General features: G+C 44.2%; 1 protein-coding gene across 7 annotated transcripts in view; it reads left to right on the forward strand.

The window, feature by feature from the left end:
* Positions 1-20,884, forward strand: part of LOC140186048 (serine/threonine-protein kinase Nek6-like) — a 177,255-nt gene that overhangs the window by 140,230 nt on the left and 16,141 nt on the right. For all 7 annotated transcript variants that reach the window (XM_072239874.1, XM_072239875.1, XM_072239878.1 and 4 more), the window contains one exon: positions 2,207-2,301. In XM_072239874.1, coding sequence (XP_072095975.1) covers positions 2,207-2,301 — 95 coding nt within the window. The remainder of the gene's footprint in view (positions 1-2,206; positions 2,302-20,884) is intronic.

Genomic DNA, 20,884 nt, shown 5'->3' on the forward strand with positions numbered 1-20,884 from the left:
AAAAGGACCCTCGTACTGAATTGGCCATTGACACAAATGACACATTTCACTGTATGTTTCGATGTACATGCTTGACAAATAAATCTATGTATGAACATCCTGAAACATAAATTTGGGACCGCGCTCATCCACATCACAAATCCTGTCAAAACCATTTGAAATGAGTGTCTTCCCATGGATTATCTGAGTTGACAAATTCGAATTCAACAGAGCTTTCTATAACTAACCACACAAGAGCTAACAATAGGAGAGAGGGAATTGCTGACTTTGTTGAAAGAGAAAGATTAATTTTATTTGTCACATGCTCATCAAAACTTTGAAACGCGCCCCAAAATAAGTAAATTGCGTCAACGACCAACACAGTCCAAGGATGTGCTGGCCAGCCCACAAGTGTCGGCACACATCCAGTGTAAACATTGCATGTCCACAATTTACTAACTCTGCTCACTGGACATTTTGTTTTGTTTTTCGCACCATTCTCTATAAACTCTAGAGACTGTTGTGTGTGAGAATCCCAGGAGATCAGCAGCTTCTGAGAAATTCAAATCACCCCATCTGGCACCAACAAATGTTCCACAGCTAATGTCACATTTCTTCCCCAGTCTGACGTTTGACCTGAACAACAAATAACCCTAACCCATACGTCTTTTGAATGTGGGAGGACAGACAGCAGCGGGAATTGAACCCTGACGTTCTGATCGTTAGTGGCTATGAAGCGTTACGCTAATTGCTACACTATGGTCCCACCTCAAAGTCAAGGATTTCAAGGTCAAAGTTGAGTTTATTGCGCACAGGTGTACTGTTCCCTCTCAGCTGCATGGGTGCATGGCCGCGGAATAACTGAAGTGTTCCTGTGCACATAGTATTAATTGCCATGCAGATGGAATTTTCTTTTATGTAACGTTAATATAATTTTGAAATCTATGTTAATAGAATTGTAAAATACCCTGTAATTAATTGTGTGTTAGTGAATATAACCCATAAATTTTCTAAATAATAAACGTATTACAACATTTACTTTGAAACATTTTAGAGCTTCAACGTATTTACATTGTCAGTGTTTCAAGTTACAAGACTTACAAATTGTAAGAATAAACACAGAATGGAAGTCAGTAGCTCATTGTTCATAAAACACCTGTTCGCTGAATGCTGATGCTGTCTAGTCAAATCATTTTACTTTTGCCATTGCACCTGTCAGTTGTTTTGGCTGCCTGGTATTGTTTACTTGTGTTGTCAGTTGTATTTGTGTTTGTTTGATGTGCATATTACAAAAAACACGTTTAAGATGTCGCGTAGTTTACAGTTTGTGTAAAAGTTTCCTACTCAGAGCAATGGTTGGTCTGCACATCTGTTAAAAAATAGAGGTTACATTGCACAGGTGCCTCAAGAAAGAGGCATCCATTCTTAAAGACCCTCATCATCTAGGAGGTACTGCCATCAGGGAGGAGGTACAGGAGCCTGAAGACACACACTCAACCTTTTAGAAACAGCTTCTCCTCCCCACCATCAGATTTATGAATGGTCCATTAACCCATGAACAATATGTCACTAATCCTCTTTTGTGTTATTCTTTTTACTTATTTATTGTAACTTATAGTAAATGTTATGTGTTCCATCATATTGCTACCACAAAACAACAAATTTCATGACAGTCAGTAAAAATAAATCTAATTCTCCCTCTAATTCTGATGGGCACGTGGGTTAGAAGAGAGACAAGGATGTAAAGAGGGACTAAAGGGGACTGTTGGGCACTGTTCCCTCTAAGTTGTGTAGGTGTGCAGTCGCACAGTAACTGAAATGCTCCCAAGCACATAGCTTTTATTGCCGCGCACCTGGAATTGAATACAGCTAGAAAAAGTTTATGAAAGGTGAAAGATTTCCTTTATTGCACCGTATTTCATTATACCCTTCAATTAATAAATAAAATCGAAAGTATGTGATTTTTCAGTTTTCATTCTAACTGTTCATAGTATGCATATTACAAAAAAAACATTTAAAGTGCTATGCAGCTTTCAGGCCGTGTAAAAACTTCCTGCTCAGAGCTAAGGTTGGTCCGCACAGCTGTAAACAGAAATTAGAGGGAACGTTGCTGATGGGATTGTGCTCCTGGGGCCTGGCCTCAGTTGAAGGATCTTGTGTTCTGGATTAAGGACATGTGACTGATAAAACTGAGGACCATAACATTCTGCTTTTCTCTTTATTACAGTTGGAACTCCATACTACATGTCCCCGGAGAGAATACATGAAAACGGTTACAACTTCAAATCCGATATCTGGTCACTTGGTTGCTTATTATATGAGGTAGGTTGTGGTCGTCATTACCTTTAAACATTGGTCAACTCATGAACTTTGAAGCAATGTCATGGTGAGGGACTCCAATCCAGGGACATGGTTACCCAGCCTTTTCAAGACTGTATGGATCTATAGTGTTGGACTTATCTGTATATTTCCTTGTAGTTTAAATTTCTGATTCTTGTTTGTATTTTTACATATCATCATCGTCATTATGTTCCGTGATGTATGATATAAGTGATTGCGGCCTTGACCATAATTGTTCTTGGCAAATCTTTCTAGAGAAGTAGTTCGCCATTGCCTTCTTCTGGGCAGTGTCTTTACAAGATGGGGACCCCAGCCATTATCAATACTCTTCAGAGATTGTCTGCCTGGTGTCAGTGGTCGCATAACCAGGACTTGTGATATGTAACAGCTGCTCATACGACCGTCCACCTCCTGCTCCCATGGCTTCACGTGACCCTGATCAGGGCTAAGCAGGTGCTACACCTTGCCCGAGGGTGAGCTGCAGGCTAGCGGAGGGAAGAAACACCTCACCCCTCCTTTCGTAGAGATGTATCTCCACCCTGCCACCCTCATTTTTATACAATTACCCATAAGACTACGATACCATGGGAGCTACGGTACCGTGACAGCATGATGCTATTACAGCTCAGGGTATCAGTGTTCGGAATCCAATTCCAATGTTCACAAAAATGATCTCAGGATTGAATGGCTTGTCATGTGAGGAGCATTTGATGGCTCTGGGCCTGTACTCACTGGAATTCAGAAGAATGGGGCGGGGGGTGATTGCACTGAAATCTATTGAATGGTGAAAGGCTTGATGTGGAGAGGTTGTTCCCTTTGGTGAGAGAGTCTAAGCCCAGAGGACACAGCCTCCGAATAGAGGGGCAACATTTTAGAACAGAGATAAGGAAGAATTTTTTTAGCCAGAGAGTGGTGAATCTGTGGAACTCTTTGCCACAGGCTGCGGTGGGGGCCAAGTCTTCATGTATATTTAAGGCAGGTGTTGATAGATTTTTGATTGGTCAAGGGTTGAAAGTATACCGGGAGATTGGGGCTGAGTGGAAAACTGGATCAGCCATGATGAAATAGCGGAGCAGACACGATGGGCCAAATGGCCTAATTCTGCTCCTATATTTTATGGTTTTATGGTCGTCTGCAAGAAGTTCGTACGCAATCCCCATGAACGCCTGTGTGGGTTCCCTCCGGGTGCTCTGGTTTCCTCCCACAATCCAAAGACGTACCAGTTAATTGATCATTGTGAATTGTCCCGTGATTAGGCTGGGGTTAAATCAGTGGGTTGTTGGCTGTGTGGCTCGTTGGTCTGGAAGGCTCATTCCACACTGTATCTCTAAATAAATAAATAATACAATTGTTCAGTTTTTTTTGTGTGGTTCCAGTTGCCTCTGTATCTCTCTGGGACCTTTCTAATTTCAGTGGCAGATCCTGCATTATTTGAATAGGGGCTAACGTTGGTTAATTTAAGCAATGGAATTTGAATGGACTGTGGTGGTGGATGTGTGGGTTATGAGTTACACAACACAGAAACAGGACATTTAGCCCAGTTCATGAATGCCAGCCAAGTTACTCCACTGAGCTAAGTCCCATCGGCCTGGATTTTGCTCACATCTCTCCAGACAAGGGTTTTCTTACCTTTTTTATGCCATGGAGCATCAGGGAAGGGGTCTGTGGGCCCCAGTTTGGGAACCCCTGCTCTAAACCTTTCCTATCCACGCACCTGTCCAATTTCCATTCGGTTTTGCAGCTGAACCCTCCTCTACCATTTCCTTTGGCAGCTCGTTTCGTGCACTCACCACCCTCTGTGTGAAAAGGTTGCCCTTCCCCCTCTCACTTGAGGAATCTGAGGAGGGAAAAAATAATGCAGGAAAACTTTTCCAGTTCTTTAGTATTGCTCCAGGGTTTTGGAACCTCCCCTCGCTTGGGAAAACATCGCAGTGTTCACCTTATCTACGTCCGTCGTGATTTCACTTGCTGCCCGATGTGCTGCTGCTGTTTAGAGCAACAACGAAGATCTTCCACCTCTGGCTGTTTCAGGGCTTTCATCATCATGTCAGTAGCTTCTCGGTTTTCACTGTGGTCAGTCACACGTCCCGGGTGGAGACTCAGGAACACCGTCACACTCAGATGTAGGAGGGTTTTTCATTGCTGTTTCTGTAACAGTTTTGTTTGACCATTCAGGGTTGTTAGCCCTGAGCTGAGCCCCGAACCTGGTGGGCCACTCTTAGTCTGGCCTCTACCCTTTGACCTGTCTGGCATGGGTGACCCTACCAAAAGCTAAAGCATAAAGCCCTGACTCCAGCCAGTATAGCTCTCCGGGTCATTGAGGCACCCAAGCCTCCAAACCCTACGACAAGGTTGTGGTCCTCGTGGAGGCCTTGTGGTTTTGTAAAACTCTATAATGGCACCACTCAGTCTCCAGGGAAAACAGTTCCAGTCTCTCCAGCTTCTCCTCATAACTCATTCTGTCCCAGGGTTGGAGAACTGTGTATGTGTGTGTGTGTGTGTGTGTGTGTGTGTGTGTGTGTGTGTGTGTGTGAGAGAGAGAGAGAGTGTGTTTGTGTGACAGAGAAAGTGTCTGTGTGTGTGTGAGTGTGTCTGTGTGTGTGAGAGAGTGTGTCTGTGTGAGTGTGTGTGTTTGTGAGTGTGTGTGTGTGTGAGAATGTGTGTGTGTGTGAGAGTGTGAGTGTGTGTGTGTGAGTGTAAGTGTGAGTGTGTGTGTGTGTGTATGTGAGGAATGAGGCTTTCTTTTGCTGTTGTTCTGTTCTATTTTGCTGTGTTCCACTGAATGTTGTAGACATGCTGTGCTGGTATCAAATTATGTGGCGACATTTACGGGCCATTCCCAGCACATCCTTACGTTGTGCTGGTTGTTAATGCAAAGAGTGGATTTCACTGTAATAAATCTGAATCTGATTGGTGTGGAAGTGTGGTCAATGAACTTTGATGGGCCAAAGGGCCTATTCTTGCTTTCTACAACTCCATAACTCTCAACCTGCCAAATCAAACAATATCTTCAACTGACTGATGACGCAAAGGAACAAACAGTGCAGCTGATCTATATTTGTACTTAGGGGAAGTAGTCCTGGTCATGCAGATGGAAGTCATTGAGAAGGGCAGTCCTGGGATCTTGGTCCCTTAGGTTAGGGAAATAGGAAGTTGGGAAATTGATCCCCCTTGGGCCACTGAACGTTTTCTGAATCCAATTCAGTAAGTGAGATATAAAAATAGATTCCCAGTGCAGGGTAAAGAAGATGTATGAGAGGTGGCCAGAGAGAGATTAATATCAAACTGCTCTTCGATAGACTGCAGCAGTTAAAAAGATGGGTGAAGATAAATTGTTGCGCTCACTGCTCAGGAACGGACGCACCAGATGGTACACACACAGGAGTGGGCAGGTCAGATACTGCCAGGGTCAGGAACCTCGTGTGGAATCAAGCACAGGCCAGTCTGTGATGGGATAAAACGGAACAGAAGTAATTTGCACGTGTGTGGGTTTTTGTTGAAATTATCCAAAACTTAATGTGGCTATCTTCAAATAAACGCTGAATACTGAAAGAATTTTGTTTAGCTTGCATTGTCATCTCTCTGCAGGTTGGAATTCAGTTCCTGCTATGTTATCTGTTATCTGATGCATACTGAGTTAATTCATGTATTCATATTTACTTATCGAGCTACTGTGGGAATAGGCACTTCCAGCCTTTTGAGCTGCGCTGCCCAGAAATCCCACGATTTAATCCTAACCCAATCACGGGACAATTTACCAAGACCAATTAACCTATGTTTTGGACTGTGGGAGGAAACCAGAGCACCTGGAAGAAACCCACACAGTCACGTGCAGAACATACAAACTCCTTTGTTGTACTAACCACTACGTTACCATATGGAGAGGGTTCTGAGGTGGTTTATGAGAATGATTCTGGGAATGAAAAGGTTAATGTATGAGGAGCGTTTGACAGCTCTGGACCTGTACTCGCCGGAGTTTAGAAGAATGAGTGGCGATCTCGTTGAAACCTATCGAATATTGAAGGGCCTAGATAGAGTGGATGTACAGAGGATGTTTCTAATAGTGGGGGAGTCTAGGGCCAGAGGGTAGTGAATCTGTGGAACTCATTGTCACAGACAGCTATGGAGGTGAAGTTATAGGGTATATTTAAAGTGGAAGTTACGCTGAAGTTGTATAAGTTCTGAGTAAATTTATTATCAAAGTACATATATGTCACCATATACATATATTCATTTTTGTGTGAGCATTCACAGTGAGTCCCAGAAACATAATAGAAACAATGAAAGACTGCACCCAACACGCTGCAAATACAAAAGAGAGAAAATAAAGTAATAATAAATAAATAAGCAACAAATATTGAGAACCTGAGATGAAGAGTCCTTGAAATTGAGTCCATAGTTTATGGGAACAGTTCAGTGACGGGGTGAGTGAAGTGGAGGGAGGTTATCCCCTCTGGTTCAAGAGCCTGACAGCTGAGGGGTGATAATTGATCCTGAACTTGGTGGTGTACAAAATGTTGTTCAGCCCTAATCTGGAATATTTTGTTTCGTTCTCATCACTTACCTGCAGGAAAGATGTCAATAAGCTTGAAAGAGTGCAGTGAAAATTTGCAAAGATGACAGCAGGAATTGAGGACCTGAGTTAAGGGGAAAGATTGAACAGCTTGGGGCATTATACGCTGCAGCACAGAAGATAGAGGCGAGATTTGATAGAGGTACACGAAATCATGAGGGGTGTAGACACGGTAAAAGCAAGCAGGCTTTTGCCACTGAGGTTGGATGAGACTTGAACTAGAGGTCATGGGTTAAGGGTGAAAGGTGAAACAACTAAAGGGAACATGAGGGGAACTTCACTCAGGGGGTGGTAAGCAGCCAGCGCAAGTGGTGGATGCAACATCTAAGATAAATCTGGATAAGTACGTGGTTGGGAAGAGTGTGGGGGTTATGGTCTGGGAGCAGGTCGATTAGACTAGGCAGAATAATAGTTCAGATCGGCTGAATAGCCTGTTTCTGAGCTTTATCACTCTATCACTGCAATGTTGTTTTCACCCCTTGTTTTAATCACTGATAATGAATTTGAATATCTCAAGAACCAGGGAAGTCCCCCAATTAACAATACCTGTGCATACCCAGCATAAGGCCTATTTTGCTTCCTAGTATGTAAAACATGTTTACTTACTTTTTTAATCAATAATCATCTCTGTGTTACAGGTACTTCCACAGATCATGGTTTATGTATACAACCAGATCACATATCCAGACTGTAAGGATACTCTAGAAAGGGCAAATCAGTAATCTCATTTACTGAAGCGGCCGCCTCTACATTTGTGAGACCTGACATAAAACACGGGATCACTTTATCAAGCATCTCTGATAGATAGGTAGATAGACATACTTTATTGATCCCCAGGGAAACTGGATTTTATTACAGTTGCACCAACCAAGAATAGAGTATAAATATAGCAATATAAAACCATAAATAGTTAAATAATAATATGTAAATTATGCCAGGAAATATGTCCAGGACCAGCCTATTGGCTCAGGGTGTCTGACCCTCCAAGGGAGGAGTTGTAAAGTTTGATGGCCACAGGCAGGAATGACTTCCTATGACGCTCTGTGCTGCATCTCGGAGGAATGAGTCTCTGGCTGAATGTACTCCTGTGCCCAACCAGTACATTATGTAGTGGATGGGAGACATTGACCAAGATGGCATGCAACTTGGACAGCATCCTCTTTTCAGACACCACCGTCAGAGAGTCCAGTTCCATCCCCACAACATCACTGGCCTTACGAATGAGTTTGTTGATTCTGCTGGTGTCTGCTACCCTCAGCCTGCTGCCCCAGCACACAACAGCAAACATGATAGCACTGGTCACCACAGACTTGTAGAACATCCTCAGCATCGTCGGGCAGATGTTAAAGGACCTCAGTCTCCACCGGTGGAATTTCCTGGTGACCAACCATATTAATTCCTGTCCCCATTCCTGTTCTGAAATGTCAGTCCATGCCTCCTCTTTTGCCAAGATGAGACCACCCTCAGTGTGGAGGAGCAACACCTCAAATTCCATTGAGGTAGCCTCCAATCTGATGACACAAACATCAGTTTCTCCTTCTGGTAAAAAAAAATTTCCCTCCCTCTTCTGTCTTCTTCTGTTTCCCAGTCTGGGCTCTTACCACTTCTCCTCACCTGCCTCTCAGCTCCCTCTGGTGCCCTTCCTTCCTCCCTTTCTCCAATGGTCCACTCTCCTCTCCTATCAGATTCCTTCTTCTCCAGCTCTTTACCTTTCACATCCAGCTGCCTTCACCTATCACCTTCCAGCTAGCCTCCTTCCCCTTCCCCCACCTTTTTATCCTGGCTTCTTGCTGCTTCCTTTACAGTCTTGAAGAAGGGTCTCGGCCTGAAACGTCGACTGCTTGTTCATTTCCATAGACACTGACTGACCTGCTGAGTCAGTGTGTGTGAATTTCCAGAATCTTCAGATCCTCTTGCATTTATAACCTCTTGCAGTTAATTATTGAAATAAATCAGGCTTACCTCAACATAAAACAGGGACACCTCTTTTTCTCTCATTAGGGAGAGAGAAAAAGCCTGTGGTATGTCGAATTACCAGGTGAACGAGTAGGCTTTGGGGTACTGCAAGTCTGTGTCTTTATTGATGCCTTGCTGCACGCTTGAGTGCTTGGTGGAGGGTGTCGATGCTTTTTTTTGCTAGTGGGGGAGGAGGGATCGTTGCTTTGCTGCTGCTTATGCGTGGGTGGGGGGAGCTGGGGGGGACTTTGGGGTTCTAAAATTTAGCTGTCTTTCATGCTTTGGGGCAATCCTCTGTTTTTGTGGATGTTTGCGAAGAAAACGAATTTCAGGATGTATATTGTATACATTTCTCTGACATTAAGTGTACGTTTGAAACCTTTGAAACCATCGAGCTGTAAGGTCTTGTTTTGATTCAAATTGATAACTTCTGAAAGGAAGAGCTAGTTGACAGAGAGGCTTTCCCAAGGGAGACAGAAGTTATCTGGAAACTTATATTTGGCTATCCTGTTAAGGACCAGTTTACAGAAGAGGGAGTCTTGTACCCGGCAGTTAGATCTCAAGAACAAACATAAAGGAATTCAGCAACACATACAAAATGCTGGAGGACATTCATCAGGGTCTCGGCCTGAAATGTCAACAGTTTATTCCTCTCCGTAGATGCTGCCTGGCCTGCTGAGTTCCTTCAGCATTTTGTGTGTGTTGCTCTCAATTACTGGTTTTGACAGTTCCTTTCTCAGGCATCGAGTTGCTTACTAATAAATCTAAACAATGAAAATTCGGTAATTACCCAGAGGTCCAATTTTCAGAGCAACTGCATGTAAACAGAAGTAGAGGAATAAATCAAGGCAGCTCCAAACACTGCACACCAAGAGGATGTAAAACAGCATTAAATCGGGGCAAGTCATTTACACAAAATACAGAGCAAAGTTGTTTCCGTTCATCCCATTGTATCCAAGCTGTTCCCAACCAGAATCAGGTTTAATATTACCGGCGTATGTCATGATATTTGTTGACTTTGGAGCAGCAGTACAATGTGATACATAATAATAGAGAAAAACTGTGAATTATAGTAAATATATATATAGAAACATAGAAAACCTGCAGCACAATACAGGCCCTTCGGCCCACAAAGCTGTGCCGAACTGTGCTGAACTATTCTGTATATATACGAGGGGTGATTGATAAGTTTGTGGCCTAAGGTAGAAAGAGTCAATTTTAGAAAACCTAGCACATTTATTTTTCCTACATTTACACACTTAGTCCAGCGGTCGTGGAGCACACGGATCCCTTCTTTGTAGAACTCGGCGTCTTGGACCTCCAGAAGTGGTCCACAGCAGGGGCGATGATAAGTTCGTGGCCTACGGTAGAAGGAGATGAGCTATTAACTTCAAACTTTCTGCATTTTCACTCAAGGAGTTGAACTACACATGCATGTAACGAGAACTGTACAACTCATCTCCTTCTAAGTTAGGTCACGAACTTATCAATCACCCTTGCTGTGGATCACCTGGAGGTCCAAGATGCTCTCATTACATGCACTTTCATGTTACATTCAACTCTTTGAGTGATAATGCAGAAAGTTTGAAGTTAATAACTCATCTCCTTTAGGCCACAAACTTATCAATCACCCCTGCTGTGAACCACTTCTACAAAGAAGGAATCCGTATGCTCCATGACCGCTGGACTAAGTGTGTAAATGTAGGAGGGGACTATGCTGAAAAATAAATGTGCTAGGTTCTCTAAAATTGACTCCTTCTACCTTAGGCCATGAACTGATCAATCACCCCTCGTATATAATACGGTCGTTATATTAAATAAGTAGTGCAAATATAAAAATAAAAAGTAGTGAGGTAGTGTTCTTGCGTTCATTGTCCATTCAGAAGTTGGATGGCAGAGGGGAAGAAGCTGTCTGTTCCTGAATCATTGAGTGTGTGTCTTCAGGCTCCTGTACCTCCTTCCTGATAGAGAACCAGGCATGATCAGGGTGATGGTGGTCCTTAATAATGGACGGTGCCTTTCTGAGGCATCGCACCTTCAAGATGTCCTGGATACTACAGAGGCTGGTGCTCATGATGAGCTGACTAAGTTTACCACCCTCTGCAGCTCACTTCGATCCTGTGCCGTAGCTCCCCCACCATTCCAGATGGTGACTCAGCCAGTTAGAATGCTCTCCATGGTACATCTGTAGAAATTGTTGAATGATTTTGGTGACATAGCAAATCTTCTCAAATTTCTAATGAAATATAGCCAGTGTCATGTCTTCTTTGTAGCTACATTAAGCTAGGAAAATGGCTACAGATTTATAAGTTATTTTCCACAGCACAGTAGTGTAGCGGTTAGCGTAAAACTTTACACTGCCAGCGACCCAGGTTCAGTTTCTGTGGCTATCTCTAAGGACTTAGTATGTTCTCCCCATGACCGTGTGAGTTTCCTCTCGGTGCTTGGGCTTCCCCCACATTCCGAAGACGTGTCATTAGCGAGTTGTGGACATGCCATGTTGGTGCCGACACTTTCAGGCTGCCCCACCACATCCTTGGACTGTGTTGGTCATCGACACAATACAGCGTGTGTTTTGAAGTTTAATGTACACATGATAAATAACAGTAATCTAATCTTTAATGATCTTTACTAATTCTGCATGACATTCTTTAAGCCTACCCGCCATCAAGGACATATATAGAAAAAGGTTCGAAGTTCAAAGTAAATTTAGTATCAAAGTACATGTATGTCACTACATACAATCCTGGGATTTATTTTCCTGTGGGCCCAGTCAATAATAATAACAATAAATCCATTTAAAAATAATAACCATAATAGAATCAATGAAATACTGCACCAACTGTGAAAGATGTCAGAAGAGGACCAGAGACATCATGGACTCTCGCTCTGGCAGTGTGCGGTACCCACCTGATTCAAGCAGGCTTCAGTCGTCCCGGTGCCTAAGAAGAGCGTGGTAGCCTGTCTTAATGACCATCGCCCAGTGGCACTTATATCCACAGTGATGAAGTGTTCTGAGAGACTGGTGTTGAAGCATATCAGCTCCTGTCTGAATGGTGACTTGGTTCCACTCCAATATGTCTACCAAAGCAGCAGGTCCACAACCCTGGAACATCTGGACAGCAAAGGTGCATACATCGGGATGCTCTTTATCAACTACAGCTCCGCATTTAATACCAGCAGCCCCTCAAATCTCCAAGACCTGGGCCTCAATACCCACTTGTGCATTGGATCCTGGATTTCCTCACCTATAGACCCCAGACATTGGTTTGGCAAAAGCATCCCCATAACCTCCATCAGCACAGGAGCACTGCAGGGATGTGTACTTAACCCCCGCTCTACTTGCTGTACAGCTGTGACTGTGAGGCTGAGTACTGCTCCAACACCAACACCGTATACAAGCTTGCTGATGACACCACTGTTGTGGGCTGTATCAAAGAGGGTGATGAATCAGCATACAGGAGGGAGATTGAAAACTTGGCTGAGTGGTGTCATAACAACAACTTCTCACTCAATGTCAATAAGACCAAGGAACTGATAGGAGACTGATAGCAGACTCCAGAGGTCCAAGAGCCAATAATCATCAGTGGATCAGAGGTGGAGAGGGTCATTAACTTTAAGTTCCTGGGTGTCACTATCTCAGCGGACCTGTCCTGGACCTACTAGAGAAATATCATTGCACAACAGAGCCTCTGCTTCCTCTGAAGTTTGCAGAGATTCTGTATGTCATCAAAAATCTTGGCAAACTTCTATAGCCGTGTGGTGGAAAGTGTGCTGTTGGCTGCATTATGGCCTGTTATGGGAACACCAATGCCTTTGAGCAGAAAATCCTACAAAAAGTAGTGGATTTGGCCCAATATCTCACAAGTAAAACCCTCCCAACCATTGTTGACCTCTACATGAAACATTGCCGTAGGAAAGCAACATCCATCATCAAAGATCCTCACCACCCAGGCCATGCTCTCTTTTCACTGCTGCCATCAGGTCAAAGGTACAAGAGCCTCAGGACTCGCACCACCAGGTTCAAGAACAGTTACTACCCCTCAACCATCAGGCTCTTTAACAAAAGGGGATAACTGCTCTCATTTAAGGACTCTTTTATTTTGTTATTTCATGCTCGCTATTTATTGCTATTTATTCATATCTGCATTTGCGCATTGTTCACAGTTTTCAGTTTACAGTTACTGTTCTATAGATTTGCTAAGTATGCCCACAGAAAAAGAATTTTAGGGTTGTATGTGGTGACATGTATGTACTCTGTTGATAAATTTTACTTTGAACTACTGCCATCATAGAGGAGGCTACACAGCATGCATGAGAGGACCACCAGACTCAGAAACAGTGACTTTCCCCAAGCAGTGAGGCTGATCAACACCTCCACCCAATAACCCACCCCTCCACACCCCAACCACCACTACGTTATCATTTCCTGTCAGTCACCTTCTGTACAGACACTTCTGTCCCTAGCGTTACTTTATGGACATACAAATAATCTATATTTATAAGTTATCTTATGTATTTATATTTATTGTGTTTTTTTTATTATTGTCTTCTTAATCCTGTTGTTTTTCTTTGTGCTGTATTAGATCCAGAGTAACAATTACTTCATTCCTCTTTACACTTGTGTACTGGAAATGACATGAAACAATTTTGAATTTGACTCAAAAAGATAATGTGTTCAAGTTTCTAATAATTTTTTTGTGTAAAAAGTGTTTTCCTCCTCGAGCGTGTTTCTAGAAGTCACTGAGTCACTTAGCGTGTAAACAGTTCCTCTGCCCCAGATCCTTGCCAATCCACAGCTCCCCATCTAAACAAATCTATACTGAGTTCCTCCCCCCTTCCCTCTTATTCTACTCTCCACACTGGCCTCTTACCTCTCCTCCTCACCTACCTATCACCTCCTCCGGTACCCCTCCTCCTTCCCTTTCTCCCATGCTCCACTCTTCTCTCCTATCAGATTCTTTCTCTAGCCCTTTACCTTTTCTACCTATTACCTCTTAACTTCTTACTTCCCTGCCCCAACTTGGCTTTACCTCTCACCTTCTGGCTATCCTTCTTCCCCAACCCCCCCCCCCCACTGAACTTTTTATTCTGACTTTCATAACATAAAACTGTGAGACTCAGGAGCAGAATTGGGCCAGTCAGCCTCTCAAGTCTACTCCACCGTTCCATCATGGCTGATTTATGTTTCCTCTTCCACCCCATTCTTCTACCTTCTCCATGTAGCCTTTGACGCCCTTACTAATCAAGAATCTACCAACCTCCACTTTAAAAATACTCAATGACTTGGCCTCCACAGCCATCTATGACAATGAATTTCACAGATTCACCATCCTCTGGGTAAAGAAATTCCTCCTCATCTCTGTTCTAAAGGGACCTCCTTGTATTCGGAGGCTGTGCCCTCTGGTCCTAGACTCCCCCACTGCAGGAAACATCCTCTCCAGCTCCACTCTATCTATGCCTTTCTATCTAGACTAGATGGGCCAAAGGGCCTGTTACTGTGATGTGGCATTCCATGACTCGATAACTTTATCCTTGGTTACTTTGAACTACAGAAAATGTTGGCAGACTGGGGCAGCACTCTCCTAACTTCCTGATTTAAATTGCAAAGAACATTAGAATATTACTACGAAAATATAAATTCCATTGCTACTGCCAGAGAAGTAAAGGTTTTTTTTTGCCGAACATCATTCTAGAGATCTTCTGAGCTGTGGCAGGAGTCCACATCAACAAACAACAAAAATTAACGTCACCCCTATTTTAAACACAAGAGATTCTGCAGATGCTGGAGTCTAAAGCAACACACACAAAATGCTAGAGGAGCTCAGCAGGTCAGGCAGGGTCTATGGAAATGAATAAACAGTCGTCGTTTCCATCTGAGACTTTTCTTCAGGACCGGACAGGAAGGAGGAAGACAACAGAATAAACAGTTGGCGGAGGATAGCGAGAAGGTGACAAGGGAAAGCAGGTGGGTAGAAAGGGTAAAGGATGGAGAGGAAGGACTCTGATAGGAGAGGAGAGTGGACCACATGTAAAAGGGAAGGAGGACGAGACCCAGGGCGAGGTGAAGGGAAGTGAGAAGTGAAATGTCAGAGTGGGGAATAGAAGATGAGGGGCAGGGGGAAGGAAAAGTTTATTTACCAGACAGAGAAATCAATATTCCTGTCATCATTATTTTGATTTTTTGTACTGGAATGGAGATCAAATTACCTTCCACAGCCAACAGAGGAAATTATTTCCGAACAGGCCGCCATGTCAGTGGTACACTGTTACAGTTTGGAGTTCAGAGTTCAATTCTGACGCCATCTGTAAGGAGTTTGTACGTTCTCCCTGTGACAGGAAGTGTTTCCTCCGGGTGCTCTGGCTTCCTCCCACAGTCCAAAGATGTACCAGCTAGTAAGTTAAGTGGTCATTGTTAGTAGTTCTGTGATTAGGCTAGGCTTAAATCGGTGGGTTGCTCGGTGATGGGGCTCATTTAGCTGGTAGGGCCCGTTCCACACTGTGTCCTGAAATAAATAAACAGTCAATTACACTGGCATAAAATACAAAAGAGAATACTTGGAGCATGATTCAGCAACTGGAATTTATTGGCATAAACAGCTGGAGACCAAGAGTGTATTTTTTTAACTTTGTTCTGTTTTCAGCTGCCACACGATGCCTGGCAAGTGTGAGATTCATCTTGAAGGAAACAAAATATTCTCAGTTGTTGTAAGCACCACTCTGCAGATACCCAGCCTTAACTAGTTATGAATTGTTAAAGAACAAACTACAAAAAGAAATTAATTGATGTAAATTTATGTACAAATCTCAGACGGTTACTGAAAGATGAATCAGGGTACCTGGTGCCCATAAAGTCACAAGGTACAGATATGGGCCCTTCGCCCATCGGGTCCACAGCATCTGCCCAGTCCAATGGACCCGCACCCGGACAATACCCCTGCCATTCACGTACTTGTCCAGACTTCTCTTAAATGTTGAAATTGAAGTGGCAGGGGAAGTACCCACTACTGGAGCTCTCTCATGTAGTACTGAGACAGGGCCTTCACCGTTAGAGCTCTCTCATGTAGTACTGGGGAGTGCCTCATCACTGGAGCTCCTTGATGTATTACTGGGGGAGTGTCCCATTACTGGGATCCCTAATGTAGTACTGGGTGTGTGCCCCGTTACTGGGGGAGTGTCCCATTACTGGAGCTCCCTGATGTATCACTGGGGGAGCGCCCTGTTACTGGGATCCCTGATGTATTACTGGGGGAGTACCCACTACTGGAGCTCTCTCATGTAGTACTGGGGAGTGCCTCGTCACTGGAGCTCCCTGATGTATTACTGGGGGAGTGCTCCATTATGGGGATCCCTGATGTAGTACTGGGGGAATGCCCTGTCACTGGAGCTCCCTGCTGTAGTACTGGGGGAGTGTCCCGTTACTGGGATCCCTGATGTAGTACTGGGGGAGTGTCCCATTACTGGGGGAGTGCCCCGTCACTGGAGCTCCCTGATGTTGTACTGGGAGAGTGTCCCGTTACTGGAATCTCTGATGTAGTACTGGGGAGTGTCTCGTTACTGGAGCTCCCTGATGCATCACTAGGGGAGTGTCCCGTTACTGGGATCCCTGATGTAGTACTGGGGGAGTGCCCCGTTACTGGGATCCCTGATGTAGTACTGGGGGAGTGCCCCGTTACTGGGATCCCTGATGTATCACTAGGGGAGTGTCCCATTACTGGGATCCCTGATGTACTGGGGGAGTGCCCCATTACTGGGATCCCTGATGTAGTACTGGGGGAGTGTCCCGTTACTGGGATCCCTGATGTAGTACTGGGGGAGTGCCCCGTTACTGGGATCCCTGATGTAGTACTGGGGGAGTGCCCCGTTACTGGAGCTCTCTGATGTATCACTGGGGGAGTGCCCCATTACTGGGATCCCTGATGTGGTACTGGGGGAGTGCCCCGTTACTGGAGCTCCCTGATGTATCACTAGGGGAGTGTCCCGTTACTGGGATCCCTGATGTAGTACTGGGGGAGTGCCCCGTTACTGGAGCTCCCTGATGTATCACTAGGGGAGTGTCCCGTTACTGGGATCCCTGATGTAGTACTGGGGGAATGCCCCGTTACTGGAGCTCCCTGATGTATCACTTAGGGGAGTGTCCCGTTACTGGGATCCCTGATGTAGTACTGGGGGAGTGTCCCGTTACTGGGATCCCTGATGAGGTACCCTGTGAGTGTCCCGTTACTGGAGCTCTCTCGTGTAGGACTGAAAGGTTAAAGGACGAGCTCGTCACCTCTCAGTTGCCTCTGTCAGCGGCGCTTCTCGTCGGCGGAGCGCTGGCAGCAGGCGCGGCCGTCTCCGTGCACTGACACTCCGTGGCAGCCGCTGTCAGCCGCTCGGCGGCAGCGAGACCCCTGGCTGGCATGCTAATGAGCGGGAGACACGTCCCGGGGTGAAGGGGCCAAAGCAATTATCAAATAATCCCTTATTAAAAACACCCAGCTACATCAACTGCAGCTGCCGCGCAAACTAAAATCCTGAAGATGAGAGGCGTGACGGGCCTGAGCGAGCAGTCTTCGTGAACACTGGAAACAGAGTGGTGTTTCATTGGAGAGAGAGGGTACTCCATTAGACAGAGTGAGAGAGGAAAGGGACACTTGAATTGCATTACGGATTCATGTAACTAGAATATAAAAGCAAAGATGTAATGCTGAGGCTGTATAAGCATTGGTCAGACCGCACGATGAGTATTGGAGTACAGTTTGGGGCCGCTTATCTAAGAGAGGATGTGCTGGCATCGGAGAGGACTAGAGGAGGGTCACGAGAATGATTCCAGGAATGAAAGGGTTAACATACGAGGAGCATTTGATGGCTCTGGGCTTGTACTCACTGGAGTTCAGAAAAATGAGGGGGGATCTCATTGAAATCTATCCAATATTAAAACGTCCAGCATATGGATGTGGAGAGGATGTTTCCAAGAGTGGGAAGAGTCAAAGACCAGAGGGCACAGCCTGAGAACAGAAGGATGCCCTGTTAGAACGGAGATGAGGAGGAATTTCTTCAGCCTGAGGGTGCTGACTCTGTGGAATTCATTGTCACAGATGATTGGTATATTTAAAAGGGAGGGTAATAGATTCTTGAATAGTCAGGGTGTCAATGATTATGGGGAGAAGGCAGGAGAATGGAGTTGAGTGGGATAATAAATCAGCCATGATGGAATGGCGGAACAGAGTTGGAGGGCCAACTGGCTGAATTCTCCTCGGACTATATGTGTTATAAGACCATAAGATATAGGAGCAGAATCAGGCCATTTGGCTAATCAAGTCTGCTCCAACATTTCATCGTGGCTCATCCATTTTCCCTCTCAGACCCAATCTCCCACCTTCTCCCCATACCCCTTCATACTGTGACCAATTAAGAATCTATCAACCTCTGCTTTAAATATACATAAAGATGGCCTCCACAGCTCCTGCGGCAAAAAAATTCCATGGATTCACCACTCTGTGGCTAAAGAAATTCCTCTTCATCCCTGTTCTAAAAGGGCACCCCTTTATTCTGAGGCTGTGTTCTCTGGTCTTCCAAAATAGGAAATACCCTCCCCACATCCATTCTATTGAGACCTTTCACCATTCGATAGGTTTCCATGAAGTCACCCCTCGATCTTCCAAATTCTAGTGAATACGGGCTCAGCGCCAACAAACACTCTTCATATGACAATCCATTAAATTCCTAGAAATGTTTTTGTGAACCTCCTTTGAACCCTCTCCAGTTTCAGGACATCCTTTCTAAGTTAAGGGCCCAAAGCTGCTCACAACACTCTAAGTGAGGCCTCAACATTACATCCTTGCTTTCATATCCTAGTCCTCAAAATAAATTCTAACATTACACTTGCCTTCCTCACTAAAACTCACCCTGCAAATTAACCTTTAGGGAATCATGCACAAGGACTTATAAGTCCTTTTGCAACTCATGTTTTTGTATTTTCTCTGCATTTAGAAAATAATCAGCCCTTTCATTTCTTCTACCAAAGTGCATGACCATACACTTCCCAACACTGTATTCCACTTTTGCCCATTCTCCTAATCTGTCTGAGTCCTTCTGTAGCCTCTCTACTTCCTCAAAACTACTTGCCCCTCTCCATCTTAATATCTTCTGCAAACTTTGCAACAAAGCCATCAATTTCATCATCTAAATCATTGACATTTTACTTAAAAAGAATTGTTTCCAACACAGACCCCTTTGGAACACCACTAGTCACCAGCAGTCAACCACAAAGGGCTTCTTTTTTTTCCACACTTTGTCTCCTCCCAATCAGCCAATGCTTTATCCATGCTAGAATATTTCCTGTAATACCATGGGCTTGTAGTTTGTTAAGCAGCCTCATGTGAGGCACCTCGTCAAAGGCCTTCAGAAAATCCAAGTACACAGCATCAACTAATTCTCCCTTGTCTATCCTGCTTGTTATTTCTTCAAAGAATTCCAACAGATTTGTCAGGCTAGGTTTTGCCTTGAGGAAACCAAGGTAACTTCGGCCTATTTTATCATATGCCTCTGTATCCTTAGTAATTGATTCGAACATCTTCCCAACCACTGAGGTCAGACTATTTGGCCTATCGTGTCATTTCTTCTGCCTCTCTCCTTTCTTGAAGAGTGGAGTGAAATTTGCAATTTTCTAATCTCCCAGAACCATTCTAGAACCTAATGATTCTTGAAAAGTAATTACTAATGCCTCCACAATCTCTTCAGCCACCTCTTTCAGAACTCTTGGAGTACTCTGGCTGGTCCAGGTGACTTATCTACCTTCATACCTTTTAGTTTCCCAAGAACCTCTGTCTAGTTATGGTAACTTCACACACCTCATGCCCCTTGACACCTGGAACATCCACCACACTGCTCGTATCTTCCAAGCGAAGACTGATTTAGCATACTTATTCAGTTCATCTGCCATTTCGTTGTCCCCCATTACTACCTCTACAGCATCATTTTCCAGAGGTGGGAGAGTCAAAGACCAGAGGGCACACTTTATGTATCTGAAAAAAACTTTTGGTATCTTCTTTAATAATATTGGCTCGCTTACTTATGTACTCCATCTTTACCTTCTTAATAACTTCTTTAGTTGCTTCTGTTGGTTTTTAAGAACTTCCCAATCCTCTAACTTCCCACTAATTTTTGTTCTATTATATGCCCTCTCTCTAGCTTTTATGTTGGCTCTTGTTAGCCATGGTTGTGTTATCTTTCCTTGAGAATACTTCTTCCTCTTTGGGATATATATATATCCTGTGGCCTCCAAACTGCTTCCAGAAATTCCAGCCATTGCTGCTCTGCCATCATCCCTGCCAGTGTTCTTTTCCTATCAATTCTGGCCAACTCCACTCTCATGCCTCTGTAATTCCTTTTACTCAACTGTAATGCTGATACATCTGACTTTAGCTTTTCCTTCTCAAATTTCAGGCTGAATTCAATCATATTGTGATCACTTTTCCCCAAGGGTTCGTTTACCGTGAGCTCTCTAATCAATCCTCGTTGATTGCACAACTCCCAATCCAGAATAGCTGACCCCCCAGTGGGCTCGACCACTAGCTGCTCTCAAAAGCCACCTTGTAGGCACTCTAGAAACTCACCCTCATGTAATCCAGCACCAACCTGGTTTTCGCAATCTACCTGCATATTGAACTCCCCTATAACTATTATAACATCACCCTTTTGGCATGCATTTTGTATCTCCCTTTGTAATTTGTAGGCCACATCACAATCTTTTTAACCTTGCAGTTCAATGATTCAACACCTTCTGACCCTGTGTCACTTCTCTCTAATGATTTGATTTCATTTTTTACCAACTGAGCAATGCTGCCCCCTCTGCCATCTTACCTGCCCTTTCAATACAATGTGCATATATCCTTGGACATTAAGCTCCTAGCTATAATCTTTCAGCTATGATTAAGTGATGCCTATCTGCAACTGTGCTGCAAGTTCATTTACCTTACTCCATATACTGCATGCACTCAAATACAACACCTTCAGTCCTGGATTCTTTTTGATTTTGTCCACTTTTTACGT

This window comes from Mobula birostris, chromosome 22 (genome assembly GCF_030028105.1).
Source record: "Mobula birostris isolate sMobBir1 chromosome 22, sMobBir1.hap1, whole genome shotgun sequence".
Lineage (NCBI taxonomy): Eukaryota > Metazoa > Chordata > Chondrichthyes > Myliobatiformes > Myliobatidae > Mobula > Mobula birostris.